This window comes from Orussus abietinus, unplaced genomic scaffold, assembly GCF_000612105.2.
Source record: "Orussus abietinus isolate OABI.00-Male unplaced genomic scaffold, Oabi_2.0 scaffold37, whole genome shotgun sequence".
In the NCBI taxonomy this organism is placed as follows: Eukaryota; Metazoa; Arthropoda; class Insecta; order Hymenoptera; family Orussidae; genus Orussus; species Orussus abietinus.
The window spans coordinates 733,556-753,803 of NW_019394759.1; the positions used below are offsets into that span (position 1 = coordinate 733,556).

A 20,248-nucleotide genomic window follows, 5' to 3' on the forward strand; every position below is an offset into this window, starting at 1 on the left:
AAGGACGTTCATGTGCGGCCTTAAATTATTTCCAGTCTCTCAGGGCTCTAAACAATGGTTGACAATGAGAGAATAATGGCCTCTCCTTCGAATCCGAGAACCACGGATCGGTTCCATGACCCTCGCGGGGTATTTCGTTAGCCAAGCCTCGGAGCGTTGTTTAAATAACCAAGTAATTTGGGAGTAGCGTATCTAATAGGTGTTCCCGGGCTTAGGGGATCCTGGAGGCACCGCTCGCGCCATAAACGCGAAGGCAAACGTGGAGGGCCGAGTCGGCGGGCCAACTGCGGGGTCAGGAGGTAACCCCGGGTTAGGAGCGCCAGGGTTGGCCAGGAGGTTGGCAACTCCAGGCAGGGCGCAGTACAAGACTAACCGTTAATACCAGCTCGAGCTCGTATAAAGGCAAATACGATTACTGCATTTCGCCTGTAAGCTCTATTAACCTTTACCAGGGCTCGTTCCACCGCTCGGAAATTATTAGGCGTTGCCAGTAATGGCGTTAAGCCCTTCATCGACTCGATGTCCAAATCCGAGTCGAGTTCCGAATTCGAGGCGAGTTTATATCGAGGACCTCCGGTCAGATTATCTCGTCGGTTAATTCCACCGATCGATCCGAGAGAGATAGTCCTCGAGAAATTGGATCCGAAGAGGGTGGCAGAGGGGCCGCGGTTTAGTGCCGCAAAAATCCCAAGTGACAATGAAAGTTTTTCAATTTATCATCGTTAAGAACTTCCAGGAGGGGGTGGGCGCCCTCCAATCTCGGAATACCCCTCCTGGAGAACGCGAGGAACGGAACTTCCGGTTTTGAGCACCGAAGCACGAGCCAATACTTTGGCGCGATATTATTAACTTCGCAAATTACCAATACGTTGCCCCCTGCCCGGACTTCCAATTTTCCAGCGGACCTCCTTATTGGCTGATGGCGCTCCCTGGCTGGCTTATTAAATGTTCTACTAGCGTTAGCCCTCTGTCCCGATTGGATTCCTTCCCGAAGCCCACTCTTCAGCTCGGATTTTCCTTTCGCCTCCTTCAGGACACATCGTCAAAAAAGCAACTGCATTACGCTCTAACTGTGCCAGAGTTTTGCGCCAATTGCAACCTACATAAGAGGATGTAAGAGTGGCATTCGAGACGTTAATCGTTCATGAAGCTTTTCTTCAAACAGGGTGCATCGAATTCTATCAAACATTGCAATGCAAAATTTTATAAATAACCATAAACGAATTTTTTCAATAATTAAATTTCATCCATATCGAGATCTTCTTTACAGCCTCTATGTTCATGGTGTAAAGTTTTAAACGATTCGGTACATCCTGTTCGGAAAAAAGTTACATAAACGAGACATGTTTGACGCCACTTTCACCTCTATAAGTGTGGAGTGTTGTAACCGCGGTTTAGGCGCAAAACTCTAGTTATGTCTGCAAAGTTTAATCTGGCGCTTCAATAAGTACCAATTGTGAGTATTATCGACGAGAAGCTGTTAATAGACTTAATTAATCGCAAACGAATCGGTAAATTGTATTTAATATGTTGAAATAAGTGTTGTAAGTGATCGTCGAGGCGAGACTGTTTAGGCGCAAAACTCTAGTTATGTCTGCAAAGTTTAACCTGGCGCTTCAATAAGTACCAATTGTGAGTATTATCGACGAGAAGCTGTTAATAGACTTAATTAATCGCAAACGAATCGGTAAATTGTATTTAATATGTTGAAATGGGTGTTGTAAGTGATCATCGAGGCGACCCTGAGCGCGGCCGCCATCTTGGACGCGTCATGTGCCGTGAATCATCCAGTGGAGGACGTTTGCCCGAACAGACCTTGATCTTCAATCTGGAAGATAAATACCAGTCGATACGCCGAAAAGAACTCCCTGCGGGAGAAATAATACATGTAGGAGTGCGTATCCACTCACATTTCGATGAAAACGAAACGGCCTCGATTATTTTCCCCCTCCCAGCGGTGGGAGTGACAATCAAACTTCGTTAACCACAGGTTTGGTACACAATGTTTCTTTCCTGTTACCTAACCTCTATTATTTTTCAACATTGCAGAAACTGCAGAATGGAATATTACTAGGTTTAGAGCGCCAGAGTAAAATGGTATACTTTACTGGATCGAGTTGATGAGAGGAAATTACATTGACACGGTTATTGCGACGGCTGATAGGAGGTTATGCAATTGATCTTGAAGAAGGTGACACTCGATGATTGGTACCTACAAGTACATGTGTCATAACCTCTCGGCATACATTACAGTATTACCGAGGAAACATATTCCCAAGTTCCATTTGAGTTAAGAATTACCTTGCTGTTCATCTACAGCATGACGCGGCAAAGTGATACCAAGCCAGCAGTCTATTCACAAATGCAAATCAGTTAAACGAGTTAATTGGTCGCCGGTGTAAACACACGTCACCCCGAGGAAGATACCAACGTCGGGATTAAGGAATCTGAGGAGATAGCGGAGTCGGTACCGATGAGTAATCTAATTAAATTCTTAATCTTATATTTATTATCAGAGGACGATAAAGCGTTTAATTAGGGAAACCTATGAGTGGGACTGGGAGTCAGGAGACAGGTACGTCTTTCTCCTGGGCTCCAGGTTCAGCCAGAATCCCGTTCTCGGGAGCATGGCGAAGGCCTTGGCACTGAACTCCATGGGGATGCACGTCTTCGAGCTGGGCTTCAGGTTGCACCTGGCCAGCAGGTGGAAAAGCAGGACTTTGCACTCGAGCAGGGCGAACCTGTTGCCGATGCACATCCTGGGACCTAGACCGAAAGGAAGGTACACGGTGGAGTTGTTGACGTTCAGCTTGTCCTCGCCGAGGAACCTCTCCGGGTCGAACTTTCCAGGGTTCGGGTAGTACTTGGGATCCCTCTGGATGGCATAAACCGGGAACCAGACCCTCGACCCAGGGTACAGGGTCACCGGTTTCATCCCCGGTGTAGCTGGGGGAAGTTCGAACTCCTTGACGCAGACCCTGTCCACCATGGGAGCCACCGGGTACACCCTGAGCGTCTCGTTCAACACCGCGGACAGGTACTCCATGGAGTTGATCGCCTCGTAGGTGGGGTCCCCATGACTCTCCTTAAACACCTCGTCGACCTCGGCCTGCAGTCTTTCGTGGACTTCAGGGTTGACGGCGATCTCGTGGGCGGCGAAGCACATCACCGACGAGGACGTGTCGAAGCCGCCGAAGAAGAAGATGAAGGCCTGCGAGGTCATCTGCCTGATGTCCAGGTCCTCGTTCTTGTCCCTGGCTTCCATCATCAGCTGGATCATGTCGGGCCTGGTGATGCCCTTCTCGTCCCTCGTGGCCACCGTGGACCCCACCACGGAGGTGAAGAACTTTTTCACCCGTTCGTCCATCAGCTTCACGTCCAACAACTTGCACAACCAAGGAGCGATCCTCATAAGGAAGAACTTCGCCGACATCAGCGCGTCAAAATTCGTGGCCTTCCTCCCCAGGACGTAAAAATCATTCTTCGGGTCCTTCATCGTGTCCACGTCTATTCCGAACGCGCAGGTCGCTATGACGTCGTTCGTGTACTTCGTCAGGATCGTCTTCATGTCCACTTCCTTGTTCCCAGGCTTGTCCTTCTGCTCCAAGGCGATGTGGTCCGCGAACTTGGCGGCGCATTTCGACATCAGCTTGAACATGTACTTCATCTTGCTGGAGGTGAACGCCGGGGTCAGGAGGTTCCTCATCTGCCTCCACTTATCGTCCTGAAGGGAGAAGAGGTTGTTCGCGAAGATTTCGTCCAACTCCGGGTCGACCACGGGCATGTGGTTGGGGAAGCTGTCGAAGTTCTTCACGGCGATAGACTTTATTACCTCCAGGTCCTTTATCACGAAGACGGGGCTGCTGAAGTCGTAGAAGCCGATGTACTTCATCTCTGGGTACTTGTTGTAGGCGTCGACGAGCAAGTCGACCACGGGGGTCAACCTGAACACGAAGGGCCACATGCTGCCGAGGATGGGCACTGCCGAGGCACTCGGGAGACCCAGTCTCTTGAAGTGGCCGAAGGAGTACCGGAAGTAGTAGAAGATGCCTAGACATCCCACCAGGAAGGTCAGGGACATCGTCAAGGGGTCCATCTTGGAATCGAACTTGGTGAACGGGGTTCAGGATGGAGTCCACCTTGCTTGTCGATGGTGGCACGAGAGACTGGAACCGAGCCTTATGGCCACGCTCTACCGAGCCGAGTGAATCGCTGCGACGTGACGTAAACCCTCTATCTATTTACAGGATATCACCGACACGACGCTGCCCACATTCGAGGCGCGGAAGAAGAGCGGCCATTCAGGCGCTACTCCACTTCTCGGTCGAAAATAAAAGCCGAAAAATGGCGATCGTCCCGTGAAAGATAATTCGACTGGTATGATGACCTTCCAAGAACGTCTCAGGAATGATGACCTCAGCAAATTATTAAATGCTTCGGGATCATCTCTTCAAGATTGCTTACTCTTCAGGATTCTTTGTTCTTTTTTTTCCTCAAGATATATCGTAAGCAAGTCGCGCCATTTCTTTCAGAAGTAGACTTCGATTCGGATACTTTGGACCGATTGCACCAACCGCGATTAGTGTTAAATTCCTGAACTATGATTAGTTAACCTTGAATTAGTGGAATTCGCGTTGCACCGAAAAAAATTAAGCTAAGATTAAAATTGACTGGTGACCTTCTGAAGTTGGGCGATTAACTCTAACCGCGCGTAATATTGTATTCAATTTTGTTTCTTCAGGTACCAAAATGGCGGCCAGCCTCAGACGACCCGAAAATTGGCCGACGAGGTAAACATTCGTTATCCCGAGGAAGATGTCAACGTCGAGATTAAGAAATGAGAGGAGATAGGGAAATCCCTACCGATAACGAAACCACTTTATTTTTCAATCTCATGTTGATTATCAGAGAAATGTCAAGTATATAATTAGGAGATATCTATTACTGAGTCTGGGAGTTGGAAGACAGGTACGTCTTGTTCCTGGGCTCCAGGTTCAGCCAGAATCCAGTTTTCGGGAGCATGGCGAAGCCCTTGACACCGAACTCCATGGGGATGCACGTCTTCGAGGAGGGCTTCAGGTTGCACCTGGCGAGCAGGTGGAAAATCACGACTTTGCTCTCGAGCAGGGCGAACCTGTTGCCGATGCACATCCTGGGGCCTAGACCGAAAGGAAGGTACACGGTGGAGTTGTTGACGTTCATCTTGTCCTCGCCGAGGAACCTCTCCGGGTCGAACTTTTCAGGGTTCGGGTAGTACTTGGGATCCCTCTGGATGGCGCTAATTGGGAGCCAGACCCTCGACCCAGGGTACAGGGTCACCGGTTTCATCCCCGGCGAAGCCGGGGGAAGTTCGAACTCCTTGACGCAGACCCTATCCAACAAGGGAGCCACCGGGTACATCCTAAGCGCCTCGTACAGCACCGCGGTGAGGTACTCCATGGAGTTGATCGTCTCGTAGGTGGGTTCCCCAGGGCTCTTCCTGAGCACCTCGTCGACCTCGGCCTGTAACCTATCCTGGACATCCGGATTAATGGCGATCTCGTGGGCGACGAAGCACATCATAGTCGAGGAGGACTCGAAGCCGCCGAAGAAGAAGACGAAGGCCTGGGAGGTCATCTCCTCGATGTCCAGGTCCTCGTTCTTGACCCTGGCCTCCATCATCAGCTGGATCATGTCGGGCCTGGTGATGCCCTTCTCGTCCCTCAAGGCCACCGTGGAAGCAATAGCGGACATAAAGAAGTCCTTCGCCCGGTCGATCGTCAGCTTCACGTCCAATAACCTACACAACCCAGGAAAGGTCCGCATCAGCAAGATCTTCACCAGGACGAGCCCTTCAAGACTCGTCGCTTTCCTCCCCAGGACATAAAAATCATTCTTTGGGTTCTTCATGGTATCGATGTCTATCCCGAACGCGCAGGAAGCTATGACGTCGTTCGTGTACTTCGTCAGGATCGTCTTCATGTCCACTTCCTTGTCTCCAGGGTTGGTCTTCTGCTCCAAGGCGACGTGGTCCGCGAACTTGGAGGCGCAATTCCATACCAGCTTGAACATGAACTTCATCTTGCTGGACGTGAAAGCTGGGGTCAGCAAGCTCCTTGTCTGCCTCCACTTTTCATCTCGAAGAGCGAAGAGGTTCTTGGCCATGAACGGGTCCATCTCCGGGTCGACCAAGGGCGAGTGGTTGGGGAAGCTGTCGAAGTTCTTCACGGCGACGGACTTTATCAGGTCCAGGTCCTTTACTATGAACACTGGACTGTTGAACTCGTAGAAGCCGATGTACTTCATCTCCCGGAACTCGTTGTAGGCGTTGCCGAGGATGTCTGTCACGGAGGTGAACCCGAACATGAAGGGCCACAAGCTGCCCAAGATGGGCATTTTCGAGACACATGGGAGACCTAGGCTCTCAAAGTACGTGAAGGAATACCGGAAGATCCAAAAAATGCCCAGGCATCCCACCAGGAACATCAGCAACACGCTGAGATGGTCCATCGTCGAGTCGAAACTCTTTGGAACAATCCTGACGAGAACCGAGATGGAACCCAACTTGCTCGTTTCTGGTCCCCTTATCGACTATTAGCATACGGAGTGGTCAAGCTCTTCTGAGCTGAGAGAATCTTTTCGCCGTGACTTAAACGCTTTATCTATTTTCACGATACCACCGAGACATTGCTGCAGACATCGGATGCCGGTCGAAAAAAGCCCCAAAAAAGGTGAACGACCAGCGAAAGATAGTTTGACTACTGGTTCACTTCCATGAAGAAATTTACGAGATGACCGCGGTAAATTATTCATGCTTGAAAATGAGCTCTTTAAGATTGCGGAACCTCGGTTTCCTGCGTTCTTTTTCCTTTAAGTAGAAGATGGGCGACGCCATTTTTTTTTTTTTTTTCTGAAGTGAAATCTGGGTAATTAATTGTGATACTAGAATTATATTTTGTTTCTTCAGGTTCTATGGGTATTGGAGTCTTGAAGGGGTTGGCATAGAGAGGGTAAAGAGTGGGCAAGATCGTTGTCAAATTTCCACCGGTGGTCGATCGTTAGGACGCCAAAATGGCGGCCGGCCCAGGGTCCCGGAGGTTCCAGGATGATCGAATGAAAATGAAACGTGGACGCAACTGCCAATACACTTAGGTGGGATTCGCTGCTTGGTCTCGCTCCCGGGAGGAACGGAAACAATTCCGTGATAATAAGATAGAAGCCAAAGGAACGGGGAGGTCCGAGGAGAGGAGTTACGAGGTCTCAGGGGGTGCGAGGAGGGAATCGGGGTCCCAGGACGAGCTGAGAAGGTGGAAAGAGGTTAGGAAAATCGACGAAGGGGAAGGACCTGGAGGGAAGGGCTGATCGTGAGTTCCAAATTTGGAAACGGAAGAAAAGAACAGCACGTCGAAAGAGGTTAGGAAAATCAACTCAGGCACCCAGGAAGAACCTAGATAGGGTTGATCGGGAATTCCAAATTTACAAAAGGAGAGCTTTAAAAAATCGGGAGAACCCTATATAGAGGATTCAAAACCTGCAGGAGCGAAAAAGGGACAGGAGGAGCATGAAAAAATCAAGAGAACCTCGACGAGGCTCTAATTCGCAGTCGGGATAGGGCTTGGCGAACTAGGAAGGAAAGTGGAAAGAGGTTAGGAGAACCGACGGGCGGAAGAGGGAGTCCGATAGGAATGGGCAGGGAATTCTAAATTTACAAAAGGAGAGCTTTAAAAAATCGGGAGAACCCTATATAGAGGATTCAAAACCTGCAGGAGCGAAAAAGGGACAGGAGGAGCATGAAAAAATCAAGAGAACCTCGACGGGACTCTAATTCGCAGTCGGGATAGGGCTTGGCGAACTACGAAGGAAAGTGGAAAGAGGTTAGGAGAACCGACGGGCGGAAGAGGGAGTCCGATAGGGGTGGACGCGCGCGGAGCCCTAGCATCCAGACGGACGGACTGACGGACGACGGATCCCCGACAAATGGATTAAGCGCAAATTGCTAAACTCTGTTTAATTTGGCCAAATGAATTTTGTTCCTCCGCCTCGAGTGGCGCTCCTTCCCTCCTCGGCTCCCGGGCGAGGGGAAACTTCGGAATAAAATCTTGTTTCCTCGGACGGGTGGTTCGCGGGGGGTGTGCGGTTCTCCCGCGGAGCCATCTGCGCATAATTAACAATCCCGATACCCGGAATCGCGTAGGTGAGAGGAATTTCCTATAATTGGGACCGAATCGTTTTTTGAATCGAGACTCGAGCGCGTTGGGCATATTTCTTTTTCCTCTCCTATGTCACGGGACCGATGATGACGACAAACGAGGATGCGCTTCTTCTCGAGTTCGAACCTCCGGTCCAGCAGATAGCAGTCCAGAGGACTCCTTTGTGTCGGCTCCGGCCCGGAAGCGCACCTAACCTCGAATTCGGGATCCGGCCCTCGGCGATGCGTCAAAGGATGCGAAACATCCCCGACGCAATCCGTATCCGGCCGTGGAGGGAAGTTCCCACCGGCCACTGCGGACTAGAAGTTGATCGGGTCCTCGAGTGCGAATACAAAGTTTAAATCGCGTCACCAGACCCCCAGGGCGTATCGAATTACCGGAGGCTTTTGCCGTCTCGGAGTTCGAAGCGCGCGGGATTTCGCCGATGATTTCGGAATTTCCGCAGGGGAGGCGCGTCTCGTGGAAAGAAATTTTCTACATGTCCGGTTAGCATTAAATTACATGCCCGAGTGTTGTAACATGTTGCATACCTCCTACACCACTCTGACATTACATTCAATAATCTCATATATTTTTCTTTTCTAGATTTACATGGCATCCTCAACGAGGAACGTCATTTTAAAAAATCTCTCAAGGAAGGTACCTGAGGTGTCCCCCTCCGATTTTGTTTATTTTTAAATATGTTATAGAGGACTAAAATCTAAGGGACCCGTGATTTTTTTTTATCGGCGAATAAACACTTTTAGGGGGTGAAATCAGGCTTCAAGGTTGGCCGTGCAAGGGGGTGAGTTGGCTGTTTCATATAGAAGCACTCGACCGATTTTCATGAAACAACCGTCAAAATGTAGGGAATGATGAATTATGAAATATGCATTTGGAATTTTTAGAAAAAATTCATTTTTAAGGGGTGAGCCACCCCTTTGAATACTTCTTTTACCCCTTACGGGAGCAGTAATTATTCTATCCAAATGAGACTTTTTTTGTATTGTTTTGGTTTATAAATTAACCATGTTTCATTTGGATAGAGCAATTACTGCTCGCGTAAGGGGTAAAAGAAGTATTGAAAGGGGTGGCTCACCCCTTAAAAATGAATTTTTTCTAAAAATTCCAAATGCATATTTCATAATTCATCATTCCCTACATTTTGACGGTTGTTTCATGAAAATCGGTCGAGTGCTTCTATATGAAACAGCCAACTCACCCCCCTGCACGGCCAACTTTGAAGCCTGATTTTACCCCCTAAATGTGTTTATCCGCTGATAAAAAAAAAAACACGGGTCCCTTAGATTTTAATCCTCTATAACATATTTAAAAATGAACAAAATCGGAGGGGGATACCTCAGGCACCTTCCTTGTCAGACTAACGAGACCAAAAATTCTCAATATACACCTCTTGACGCCCTCGACAAGGAGCGTTATTTAAAAAATCAGCCACCTTTAATACTGGACATACGTACCGAATCTCTCATTTAGTTCCAAAACAGCCCGCCCCGCGGCGCCACGAGAAGAGTCCTTCTCTCCGGCGCGCGCACGCCCTTAACGTCGGCGTGATCCCCGATTATGGCGGACAAAAGGAAGATTAGTAGGGCAGTCACGCGTGGGCCGGGCGCAGGTGCGGACACGCGTAATATATTCCGGCAAGGAGTGCTCGTGGACACGCGATCCGGCATTGCGAATGGCCCTTTAATGAGCGCGCGTCGGCGGCCTAATTGGCGCGACGCGACCGTCGAACTAGACGCGCTCCTTATCACGGCCTCGATAAGCGATTTCCCGATCGGCCAAAATGGCGGACCCGAGCTCGAGGTGTACATGCTCGATAAAACTACCCCGTCTAATGTAATTCCCTCTCCATGGTCTAGGGAAACGCGAGGGGAGGGCGCTCGAAATTGATGAACTCTGGATCTCGCGAGGCGGCCATGCCGCATTGTCTCGCCGTCCCGAGCAAAGCCGCGCCGTTTACTCCCCACGAGGGTGTCCCCAGTCATTGTTCCGCCATTATTGGGAACCGAGTCGCCCCCGGCGAGGCGCCTCCGAGGAGATGACTAACCCTTGCCCCGAGACAAAAGGAGGCTGAACGGTTAGCTGCGAGATGCTCCTTTCGCATTCTCGCCCGAGTTTCGTTCGCCGAGCGGAACGGGACGCCCCATTACGCCCTTTCCCTCCCCTAATCGCCGTTTTACCAACCGAATACCCCACCAAAAATCTCTACTAGAATTCCAACTGGACGAAACCTCCCCAAAATTCGATTCCCCGGAAGCCCCGATTTTCTCAACTACGAAATGCGATTATATATACGAATATGGTCTAGTCGGAATTACCTTTGTCGTGTGAAAAATGTCGTTGCTAAATATATATATACATATACGATACAAATAACGCTAGAACGTGTATAATAATAGTTATGTACCGTGAATTAGTTTTAAATTCGTTTGGTATAAACGGGGCGCAACGCAAGATGGCCGCCCGCTGCTTCCACATATACGGATCGATTTATATCCTACACGTTACGGACCCGATACGCGTCGCAACCGATACGTCTTGGGCGAGGTAAATGGACCTTTAATCTCAATCTAGAATACCCTTCACCCCTTTCTTTTTAAATCCATATGCAGTAGGCTATTTCAGGTGGCGTCTCTAGGACGCGCGGCCGCCATCTTGGTGCGTCAACGACCGTCATTAAGCAATCCCGTGGAGAACGTCTCGTCTGGCTTTAGCCTTGCCTCTACATCGGTCAGATAAATATTAGGCCTTTCGAAAAAGTCGCACGTGGGTTCCGACGAACATGTAGAAGCATTGGTATTGTCACTAACACCGAAACCAGCGAATGACGCGTAACCTCTACCAGCTTGTTTTTTTTTTTTTTTTTCCCCAGCAACTGAGACATTAATCGTCAAAATGAATTACCACTTGGTTCATCTGCCGTCGCGTTTTTGTTTTAAGAGTTCACTGTCACGGGTATTGCAGAAAGGAACATCTCCGGTACTCTAATGTTTATTCTTGACCGAGTCAAGTGTGAGGTGAATTGCTTTGACTCCGCCATTGAGACGCCGGACTAACGAGCGTTCAATTGATCTCGAAGGCGACACGTGGTTCATACCGTGTATGTACACGCAATGCATCTGCCATTACCTGTCGCGTACATCGGCATACATTAACTCGGTATTGACAAAGCCAGGAAAATATTCCTCCTAGGTGCGCATGAATTAAAACCAACCTCGGGATTTACCGAAACGTGACGGACATGTCAACGCACGACGCAATTGCAGAAGCAGTCAATTAACCGAAATGGTATATTCTCGTAATTGCGAGGAAGATAGCTGTACAACGGAAGAGTCAAAGGAGACATTGGTATCGTTATCGCGTCGATTAATTGAGTATTCAACATGCAGAAATTAAAGCACAATTATTTTCAATGTCTCCTTCCGAAGGAAAGTCAATCTGAATTTAGGGTGCTCTTCGCGTTGTTAGGAGCTGGTGGACAGGAAGGTCTTCTCCCTGGGCTCTAGGTCAAGCCAGAATCCGTTCATCGGCATCATGGATAATGCCTTACGGCTAAACTCCATGGGGTTGGAGGTCTTGGAGCAGGGCTTCAGGTTGCACCTGGCGAGAAGATGGAACAGGACGACTTTGCTTTCGAGCAAGGCGAACCTGTTGCCGATGCACATCCTGGGACCCAATCCAAAAGGAAGGTAGACGTTAGAATTGGCGGTGTTGATCCTGTCCTCGCCCAGGAACCTCTCCGGGTCGAACTTATCAGGGTCGGGGAAGAACTTCGGGTCCCGCTGTAGCCCGAAAATCGGGAAGCCCACCCTGGACCCCGGGTACAGGGTGACGGGTTTCATCCCAGGGGAGGCTGGGGGAAGTTCGAACTCCTTGACGCAGACCCTGTCCAACATGGGAGCCACCGGGTACATCCTGAGCGCCTCGTACAACACCGCGGATAGGTACTCCATGGAGTTGATCGCCTCGTAGGTGGGATCCCCATGGCTCTCCTTGAGCACCTCGTCGACCTCGGCCTGCACTCTTTCGTGGACTTCAGGGTTGACGGCGATCTCGTGGCCGGCGAAGCACATCAGCGACGAGGACGAGTCGAAGCCGCCGAAGAAGAAGACGAAGGCCTGGGAGGTCATCTCCACGAGGTCCAGGTCCTCGTTCTTGCCCCTGGAGTCCATCATCAGCTGGATCATGTCAGGCCTGGTGATGCCCTTCTCGTCCCTCGTGGCCACCGTGGACCCGACAACGGACATGAAGAAGTCCTTCACCCTCTTGTCCATGAAGGTTATGTTGAAGAGCCTGCAGAACCCAGGGAACGTCCTCACCAGGAAGAACTTGAGCGCAGCGGTTCCTTCAAAACTCGTGGCCTTCTTCCCTAGGTGGTAAAACTCGTTCTCCGGGTTCTTCATGGTGTCCACGTCTATCCCGAACGCGCAGGTCGCTATGACGTCGTTGGTGTACTTCGTAAGGATCATCTTCATGTCCACTTCCTTGTTCCCAGGCTTGTCCTTCTGCTCCAAGGCGATGTGGTCCGCGAACTTGGCGGCGCATTTCGACATCAGCTTGAACATGAACTTCATCTTGCTGGACGTGAAGGCTGGACTGAGGAGGGTCCTCATGGACCTCCACTTGTCGTCCTGAAGGGAGAAGAGGTTCTTGGCGAAGATCGGGTCCATCTCCGGGTCGACCACTGGTCTGTGGTTCGGGAAGCTGTCGAAGCTCTTCACGGCGATGGACTTTATTAACTCCGGGTCTCTTACCATGAAGACCGGGTCGTTGCAGTCGTAGAAGCCTATGTACTTCATGTCCGGGTACTTGTTGTAGGTCTCCCGCAACATGTCGGCCACGGACGTGCGTCGGATCGTCACCTTCCACATGCTCCCGACGATGGGCATAGGTTTCATGTAGGCGAGCCCTAGTTTCCGGAAATGCCCGAAGGAGTACCAGAAGAAGTAGTAGATGCCGAGGCACCCCACGGCGAAAGCCAGCAACACGCTCAAGTGATCCATTGTCCAACAAGATCAATTCTAAGCGCACTACTCCAGACACCACCTTACTTATCCGAAGCTAAAGCTCAACTGCCACAGCACCCAACAACCATACTCTTTAAAGCCGCGGATTCGCCTGGCATGACGCAAACTTTCTTCAGGAGTTGCGTCATGCTCCTGTAGACGTCTTCAACATTCAAGAGAATAAATAATTCCCCGAGCGATCGCGCTAATTGATGCGCAAAAGGTCTTCAAAATGGGGAGCTTCATCAGAAGGTAATCGGTAAAAGTCGTTGGAGTGCAGTTTCCAGGAAAAGTACTGCGCGATATTAATGTCAAGTCGTAAACAGCTGATTGGATCACAAGTGCGGCGGGTGAGAGCGTCAGTCTTTGATTACATACTTTTATTGCATTGCATCTGATAGCGGTTGTTCAACTTTATCAATTTTTACATTTACGAGTATGTTGAACTGTTTCCAGGAAAGAGGCTTCAGATGCGTTTGAAATGATTGTACATCTGCACTCGATGACGCAGTGAGTGTAATCTCATCACGCTGATAGGGAGTCCTACGCATGCTGCATACAAATGTATGTGTATACGTACTATGTACCTCTTATATCATAAACTTCACACATGCGAGTCCGTAACCGATCTCGTTGCCTGCGACATTGGCAATGGGAAACGAGGCGGAAACGTTTCTAAGTGTCACGTAGACGTTTTGCATGTTCAATGAATGATTGAAAGTTGATACATGTCGCGCAATACCGATCTAGCCGGAATTACAAATCTAGGTGACGTCAATCGCTTGCAGGACTTAGATACGTCTTCTCCCTGGGCTCGAACTTGAGCCAGAAGCCATTCTTCGGCAACATGGCGAAGGACTTCTTGCTGAAGACCATGGGGTAGGTGGTCTTGGAGCAGGGCTTCAGGTTGCACCTGGCCAGCAGGTGGAAAAGCACGACCTTCGTTTCTAATATAGCAAACCTATTCCCGATGCATATCCTGGGCCCCAGGCCGAAGGTCAGGAACGTGGCGCTGTTGCTGGTGTTGATCTTGTCCTCGCCGAGGAACCTTTCGGGATCAAATTTATCAGGATTCGGATAGTACAGGGGGTCCCGATGGATGGGAAAAATCGGGAACCAAACATTGGTCCCGGGCTCTATCGTGATGGGCTTCAGACCAGGCAGTGCAGGAGGCAGCTCGAAGCTCCTGGCAGACAACCTGTCCGCGAAAGGGCCTATGGGGTACATCCTCAGGGCCTCGTTCAAGACCGCCCCAAGATATTCCATGGCGTTGATGGCCTCGTATGTAGGATTCCCACCTGTCTCCTGGAGCACGGAGTCGACCTCTGCCTGCAATCGATCATGAACATCGGGATTAACCGCGATCTCATGAGCGGCGAAGCACATGTGCGACGAGGAGGTGTCGAAGCCCCCGAAGAAGAAGACGAAGGCCTGGGAGGTCATCGCCTCGATGTCCAGGGTTGGCATCCCGTCCTTCCCCCGAGCTTCCATCATCAGCTGGATCATGTCCGGCCTCGTTAACCCCTTCTCTTCCCTCGTAGCAACGGTGGCCGCGACGATGTCGTTGAAGAACCTGGCCACCCGGTCCTCCACCACCTTGATGCCGAAGACCTTGCTGATGCCCGGGAAGCTCCTCGACATGAACATCTTCAAGGACAGTATGCCGTCAAAATTGGTCGCCCTTCTTCCCAGGACGTAAAACTCGTTCTTCGGATTCTTCATGGAGTCGACCTCGATGCCGAAGGCGCAGGTGGCGATTACATCGTTCGTGTACCTGGTGAACGCCAGCTTCGTCTCCACCACGTTCTTATCCCCGACTCTCCCGGCTGCGACATGGTCCGCGAAATTCCCGGCACACTTCGACATCAGCTTGAACATCAGTTTCATCTTGCTGGAGGTGAACGCCGGACTCAACAGTGTCCTCATCTGCCTCCAGGTGTCGTCCCTCAGGGAGAACAGGTTGTTCGCGAACAGGGGGTCCAATTCCGGGTCCAGGAAGGCGCGATGGTTCGGGAAATCGTCGAAGTTCTTCACGGCGATGGTCTTGATCAGCTCGGGATCTCGGATGATGATCACCGGGTTCCCCACGTCGTAGAAACCGACGTACTTCGCGTCTGGGAAGAGATCGTAGGCGTCTTGGATGACCGATGCGATCGGCTTCAGCCTGAACAAGAAGGGCCCCATGTTCCCCACGAGTGGGAGGGTGGGAACATAGGGAATCCCTAGTTTCTTAAAATGGTTCAGAGAGCGGAAGGCGAAGTAATACACTCCTAGGAGTCCTAGAAGGACGGCCAAGAACGCCGTCAGGAAATCCATGATGGACTCCTCCCTGTTACTCGTTCGCTTGTCCGCAAACTACTGCGAGGCGCCTCCACTTCTCTGGTATTTATAAATGACGTAGACACTTCCCCGTTCTCTCCTCCTGTCGTGTATATCTCTCTATCTCTGCGACATGTTCGATTCATTCTGTCACGCAGTTATCATTTCAAGCGGTAGGCGAATCTCGCGAAGAGCTTTAAAGTTGCTTGGCTACTCTGTTTATGTCTAAAATGTTTATCTAATCTATGAGTCATGTAAGATTGAGTGTTTTCGACTTTTCGAGGGAGAGGGGAGAGGCGCCTCGAGAGGAAGATGGAGATGGCGAGGCGACATCCCGGTGCACGAGCTCGAGGCCCATTGTTAAAGCTTATTGAGAATCTGCCAATAGCCCGGGATTCAATTTGACTAGTGAACCATGCACGCTATTTAATATACGGACATCGCGTTCTGCTCCTGTATATGGCGCAGGTTATGTATATCGCTTCCCTTCTCGTCCTCCTCCGCGAATGCTGTTTTCCGAGCCCTCGCTTTGTCTGTCGGCGTATGAAGGAACCTGCGATTTATTTTATTCCCCCTTATTTTTTAGCCTTGGTTTAACACGACATACCCGACAGCTCTCAACGGGAAATAAAGAAGCGAATCCCATTGCTTCTACATATTTTTTCTTTTTTTTTTTTGGAATAAATTTACCTAACGAACAACGCGGGTGAAACGAAAAGTGAAACGCGTTCTGTATACACCGCGAGGCTGTATTGAGACTATTTGAACGTTTCGCGTATTGACGTTTAGAGGTAAATAAATGTAAAGGTAGCTTTGAAAAATATCAGAGACGTTCATGGCGCACTCATTTTCTTTTCTTTTTTCTTTTTTCCGTTTATGGAGGTAATGCACGGTAAAAATAGGCTTATCTCGGTTTTTCTCCGTCTTGAATTTTGTGACGAGCGATCGGGTCTCGGAAAATGCTGAAAGGGGAGGAAAGAGATCGTTCTCCATTCTTTCGGTCCCGACTCGAAGGCGGGACGTATCGGCGAAGAAGAGATAGGTTAGGGTAGCATCTGCGAGGCTCTTAAGCCGTTATTATGGCATATTTCCCGGAGGGATATTTCGTTTCGGCCTGACTAATGATCGCCGTGGTTCCGGGAGAATGGCGGTCTCCTCTATCCCTCTCCTCTTTACTCTCTACCCCTCCTTTCGCTCAATTATCAATGGATCAAACGACTCGGTACGCGGCTGAGTGCCGCATTGTTACAGAAACAACGCCGCCCGACTCTCCCCGGAGGGAACCCGAGGTGCCGAACGGCGGGATTTCACGGAGGATGGATTAAAGTCGTCCCCAAGACACCACGAAACCCTCTATGAGACTTTTTTCCCCTAGAAGTATCCCACAGAACGTGATTAAGAATTTTCAAACAGCCCGAGAAAGTCACAAGTCGCGCCAGCGTCTCCGACAAGATCACGAGAGAAAATGATGGAGCGCCAAGTCTCTTTACTCAAACTACCCCTGAAAATTTCTCTACCGGGAATTTATTATTCTATGAACTACTTTTTACCACGCATCAAAGGCTTGATTATTAAAATCAGAGAAATTGTACACAGAGGTGCGTTCTTTCGGATTTGTATCGCGCCAGCGTCTCCGACAAGATCACGAGAGAAAATAATGGAGCGCCAAGTCTCTTTACTCAAACTACCCCTCCAAATTTCTCTACCGGGTATTTATTATTCTATGAACTACTTTTTACCACGCATCAAAGGCGTGATTATTAAAATCAGAGAAACCCTATACAAAGGTGCGTTCTTTCGGATTTGTATCGCGCCAGCGTCTCCGACAAGATCACGAGAGAAAATGGAGCGCCAAGTCTCTTTACTCAAACTACCCCTGAAAATTTCTCTACCAGGTATTTATTATTCTATGAACTACTTTTTACCACGCATGAAAGGCGTGATTATTAAAATCAGAGAAACCCTATACAAAGGTGGGTTCTTTCGGATTTGTAAAATCTGAGAAAAATTCTTCAAGGGTCTTCCCGCTCCTGCGAGCTTGCGAGTAACACGCGGACCCTGAATCTCCCTCCAAAAAGCTCCAAGCTCCGGAATGCGAGGAGATCGGAAGTACAGCCATGAGGAGAGAGAGAGAAGGAAAGAGAGCCCGAAAGTTTCCCAATCGACGGCGATGAATTCGAGGGTAATCTTTTAAAGAAACGCCGCCCGGCAGCGGGCGATGCCCGTGCCGGGGAAATTTGCATAACAAAACGCGCAATTAATAAAGTTCCGCAGCGGCGGCGGCGGAGGGCACCGACAAAAGAGCATTTGGTCCTTTCAACGTTTCACCGCCTCCACCAGCGAGCAACTCTCGGCACCCGGGGGCTAAATAAGTCAGACTTTGTAAGGAATCCGCCGAGGAAACTTTCGCGATCCTTGTGCCAATCCTTGTCCCGCTCCCAGCTGCATCGGCCACGGGGCCCGGCTGCGTACTTTTCATATTTTAGCGAATTCCCCATGCCCGGTATTTTAACGAGGAACGTTGCCCCGTCTCCCCGTCCCCCCATTCCCCTCTTCCCCTTTTTTTCGAAATTTCTACCTCGCAGAAACACGCTTCCCTCTTAAGGTGAAGTGAAACCCCCTTCAAATCAGTCGATTCGAATACCACACTTTTTTTTAAGGGTGTTAGACCAAACTGTCCGAAACTTTGACACGTCCCTCCTGATCATCTAAGAATTGTCCTGACACATTGAAAATTTGGATTTTTGGAAAAAATTTTTTAACTTAGCCCAGACCAGAACCAAAATGGCGTCGAGCTCTGATATTTCGATCAATATACAATTATCGAAGGCTCTGATATGAGAAACGAAAGGGTCAGGACAATTTTACGAGAACTTAGAACACTCTGGTAATCGATAAACTCGCATTTGAACGGGATAAAGGCAAAAAAAGTGTTGTATGCGGTTCTATGCTAAAACGATGGGAATACGAGGTCTCGGAGTGAAAATTTAATTCACCTGGAAATCACAGATGGCGCAGGGGGTCCCTCTGCAGTCAATTAGGGCCTCAGAAAGCATGAATCCAGAGGATTTCTGGAGTTTTACTTCGATTTCTTGATATATATTGTACGAAAACGACAGGTGGAGTATGCCATTTAGTACAATACCCAATATAATTCGACACAGCTATCGATATAAAAACGAACGTCGACAACGTAGTCAATTAGAAAAATTTTCTTCATCGACGTCGATCAAGTTCCTCGACGTGTTTCACTTCACCTTAATCCAGGTGCATGTACAGAGAGTCCCCCAAAGCCGACTAAAAAAAAAAAAAAAAAATCGAAGCGCTTCCTATTTATTTTTACAAAATTTTAATTAATAACATTTCACGTGATCAATAATAATTCTCAATTACCCAGGAGCTTCACTTGCCGCGCCCTGAATTTCTCTTTTTCTTATGATTGACGAATCCGATTCGAGATTTCCAAGTTTCGTCCGGATTCGCGTTTCTAGTTTGACTCGTCATATTGTAAAGGGTTAAATTGAGTTTTATCGGGTTGGATTGTTCCTCTTCGAAAAAAAATGGCCACTCGCCCCTCTCGCCACGGAGGCGGAATTAGTTAATAAAGATGGCCGGGGGGTTTGGTGAACAATGTGGCAAGATGTTTGATGATGCGATCAATCATCCGTCCTGTCAACCGTGAAGAAGGGTGAGAATGGCTCTCTATATACATGTACACGTATCAGTATATATCTCGTACATATGTACACCGGATACACCCCAAGAGGGAAGGATCTTGGTCCCGGTGTGCGTGCGGATTAAGATGCGGCCGCTTAGCGGAATCGACGCTTAAGGTGAAGTGAAACGTCCTTCGAATCAGTCGATTCTAATACACTTTTTTTTAAGGGTAAAAGACCAAACTGTCCGAAACTTTGACACATCACTCCTGATCATCTAAGAATTGTCCTGACACATTGAAAATTTAGATTTTTCAAACAAATTTTTTAATTCAGTCCAGACCAGAACCAAAATGGCGTCGAGCTCTGATATTTCGATCGATATACAATTATCGAAGGCTCTGATATGAGAATCGAAAGGGTCAGGACAATTTTACGAGAATTTAGAATACTCTGGTAGTCGATAAACTCGCATTTCAACGGGATAAAGGCAAAAAAAGTGTTGTATGCGCTTCTTTGCTAAAACGATGGTAATACGAGGTCTGGGAGTGAAAATTTAATTGACCTGGAAATCACAGATGGCGCAGGGGGTCCCTCCGCAGTCAATTAGGGCCCCAGAAAGCACGAATCCAGAGGATTTCTGGAGTTTTACTTCGATTTCTTTATAATTATTGTACGAAAACGACAGGTGGAATATGCCATTTGGTACAATACCCAATATAATTCGACCCAGCTGTCGATATAAAAACCAACGTCGGCAACGTAGGCATTTAGAAAAATCTTCTTTATCGACGTCGATCAAGTTCCTCGACGTGTTTCACTTCACCTTAACCGCAAAATTCGAGAGTTCCATCTAAATGTACGAAAGTTTGGGCACCTATGGGGAAAATCGGAGGCAGCCTCCCGCGATTCATGGGATCCGAGGAGGTCCGAGATAATGGCGGTGCTTCCCTTGGAATAAAGAGATAAATTATATAGCGCGTCGCATCTCCATCGAGGAGGGGGGCCAGAGAGAGGCAATCCCGGGGCAGAGGATTGAGCAATTTTTCTGCATTTTGTTTACACGCCCGGCACTTTT

The 20,248-nt window shown here is 49.0% G+C and overlaps 4 protein-coding genes across 4 annotated transcripts; all 4 read right to left on the reverse strand.

Moving 5' to 3' along the window:
- Positions 1-2,486: 2,486 nt before the first annotated feature.
- LOC105696285 (cytochrome P450 9e2-like) lies at positions 2,487-4,199 on the reverse strand. The gene has a single exon (XM_012418652.2). It carries the CDS (start codon positions 4,094-4,096, stop codon positions 2,546-2,548), a length of 1,551 nt encoding a protein of 516 aa, XP_012274075.1. The 5' UTR covers positions 4,097-4,199; the 3' UTR covers positions 2,487-2,545.
- Positions 4,200-4,300: 101 nt separating this feature from the next.
- On the reverse strand, positions 4,301-6,777 carry LOC111674090 (cytochrome P450 9e2-like). The gene has a single exon (XM_023433212.1). The coding sequence runs from the start codon at positions 6,487-6,489 to the stop codon at positions 4,942-4,944; it is 1,548 nt and encodes a 515-aa protein (XP_023288980.1). The 5' UTR covers positions 6,490-6,777; the 3' UTR covers positions 4,301-4,941.
- A 4,387-nt stretch (positions 6,778-11,164) lies between these two features.
- Positions 11,165-13,436, reverse strand: LOC105696286 (cytochrome P450 9e2). Its single transcript, XM_023433213.1, has one exon. It carries the CDS (start codon positions 13,190-13,192, stop codon positions 11,654-11,656), a length of 1,539 nt encoding a protein of 512 aa, XP_023288981.1. The 5' UTR covers positions 13,193-13,436; the 3' UTR covers positions 11,165-11,653.
- Positions 13,437-13,560: 124 nt separating this feature from the next.
- On the reverse strand, positions 13,561-15,568 carry LOC105696287 (cytochrome P450 9e2). Its single transcript, XM_012418654.2, has one exon. It carries the CDS (start codon positions 15,509-15,511, stop codon positions 13,970-13,972), a length of 1,542 nt encoding a protein of 513 aa, XP_012274077.1. The 5' UTR covers positions 15,512-15,568; the 3' UTR covers positions 13,561-13,969.
- Positions 15,569-20,248: the final 4,680 nt, after the last annotated feature.

What these genes read in the sequence shown, in the direction of transcription:
- LOC105696285 (XM_012418652.2), bottom strand. Translation starts at nt 4,096, where the DNA reads ATGGACCCCTTGACGATGTCCCTGACCTTCCTGGTGGGATGTCTAGGC.
- LOC111674090 (XM_023433212.1), bottom strand. Translation starts at nt 6,489, where the DNA reads ATGGACCATCTCAGCGTGTTGCTGATGTTCCTGGTGGGATGCCTGGGC.
- LOC105696286 (XM_023433213.1), bottom strand. Translation starts at nt 13,192, where the DNA reads ATGGATCACTTGAGCGTGTTGCTGGCTTTCGCCGTGGGGTGCCTCGGC.
- LOC105696287 (XM_012418654.2), bottom strand. Translation starts at nt 15,511, where the DNA reads ATGGATTTCCTGACGGCGTTCTTGGCCGTCCTTCTAGGACTCCTAGGA.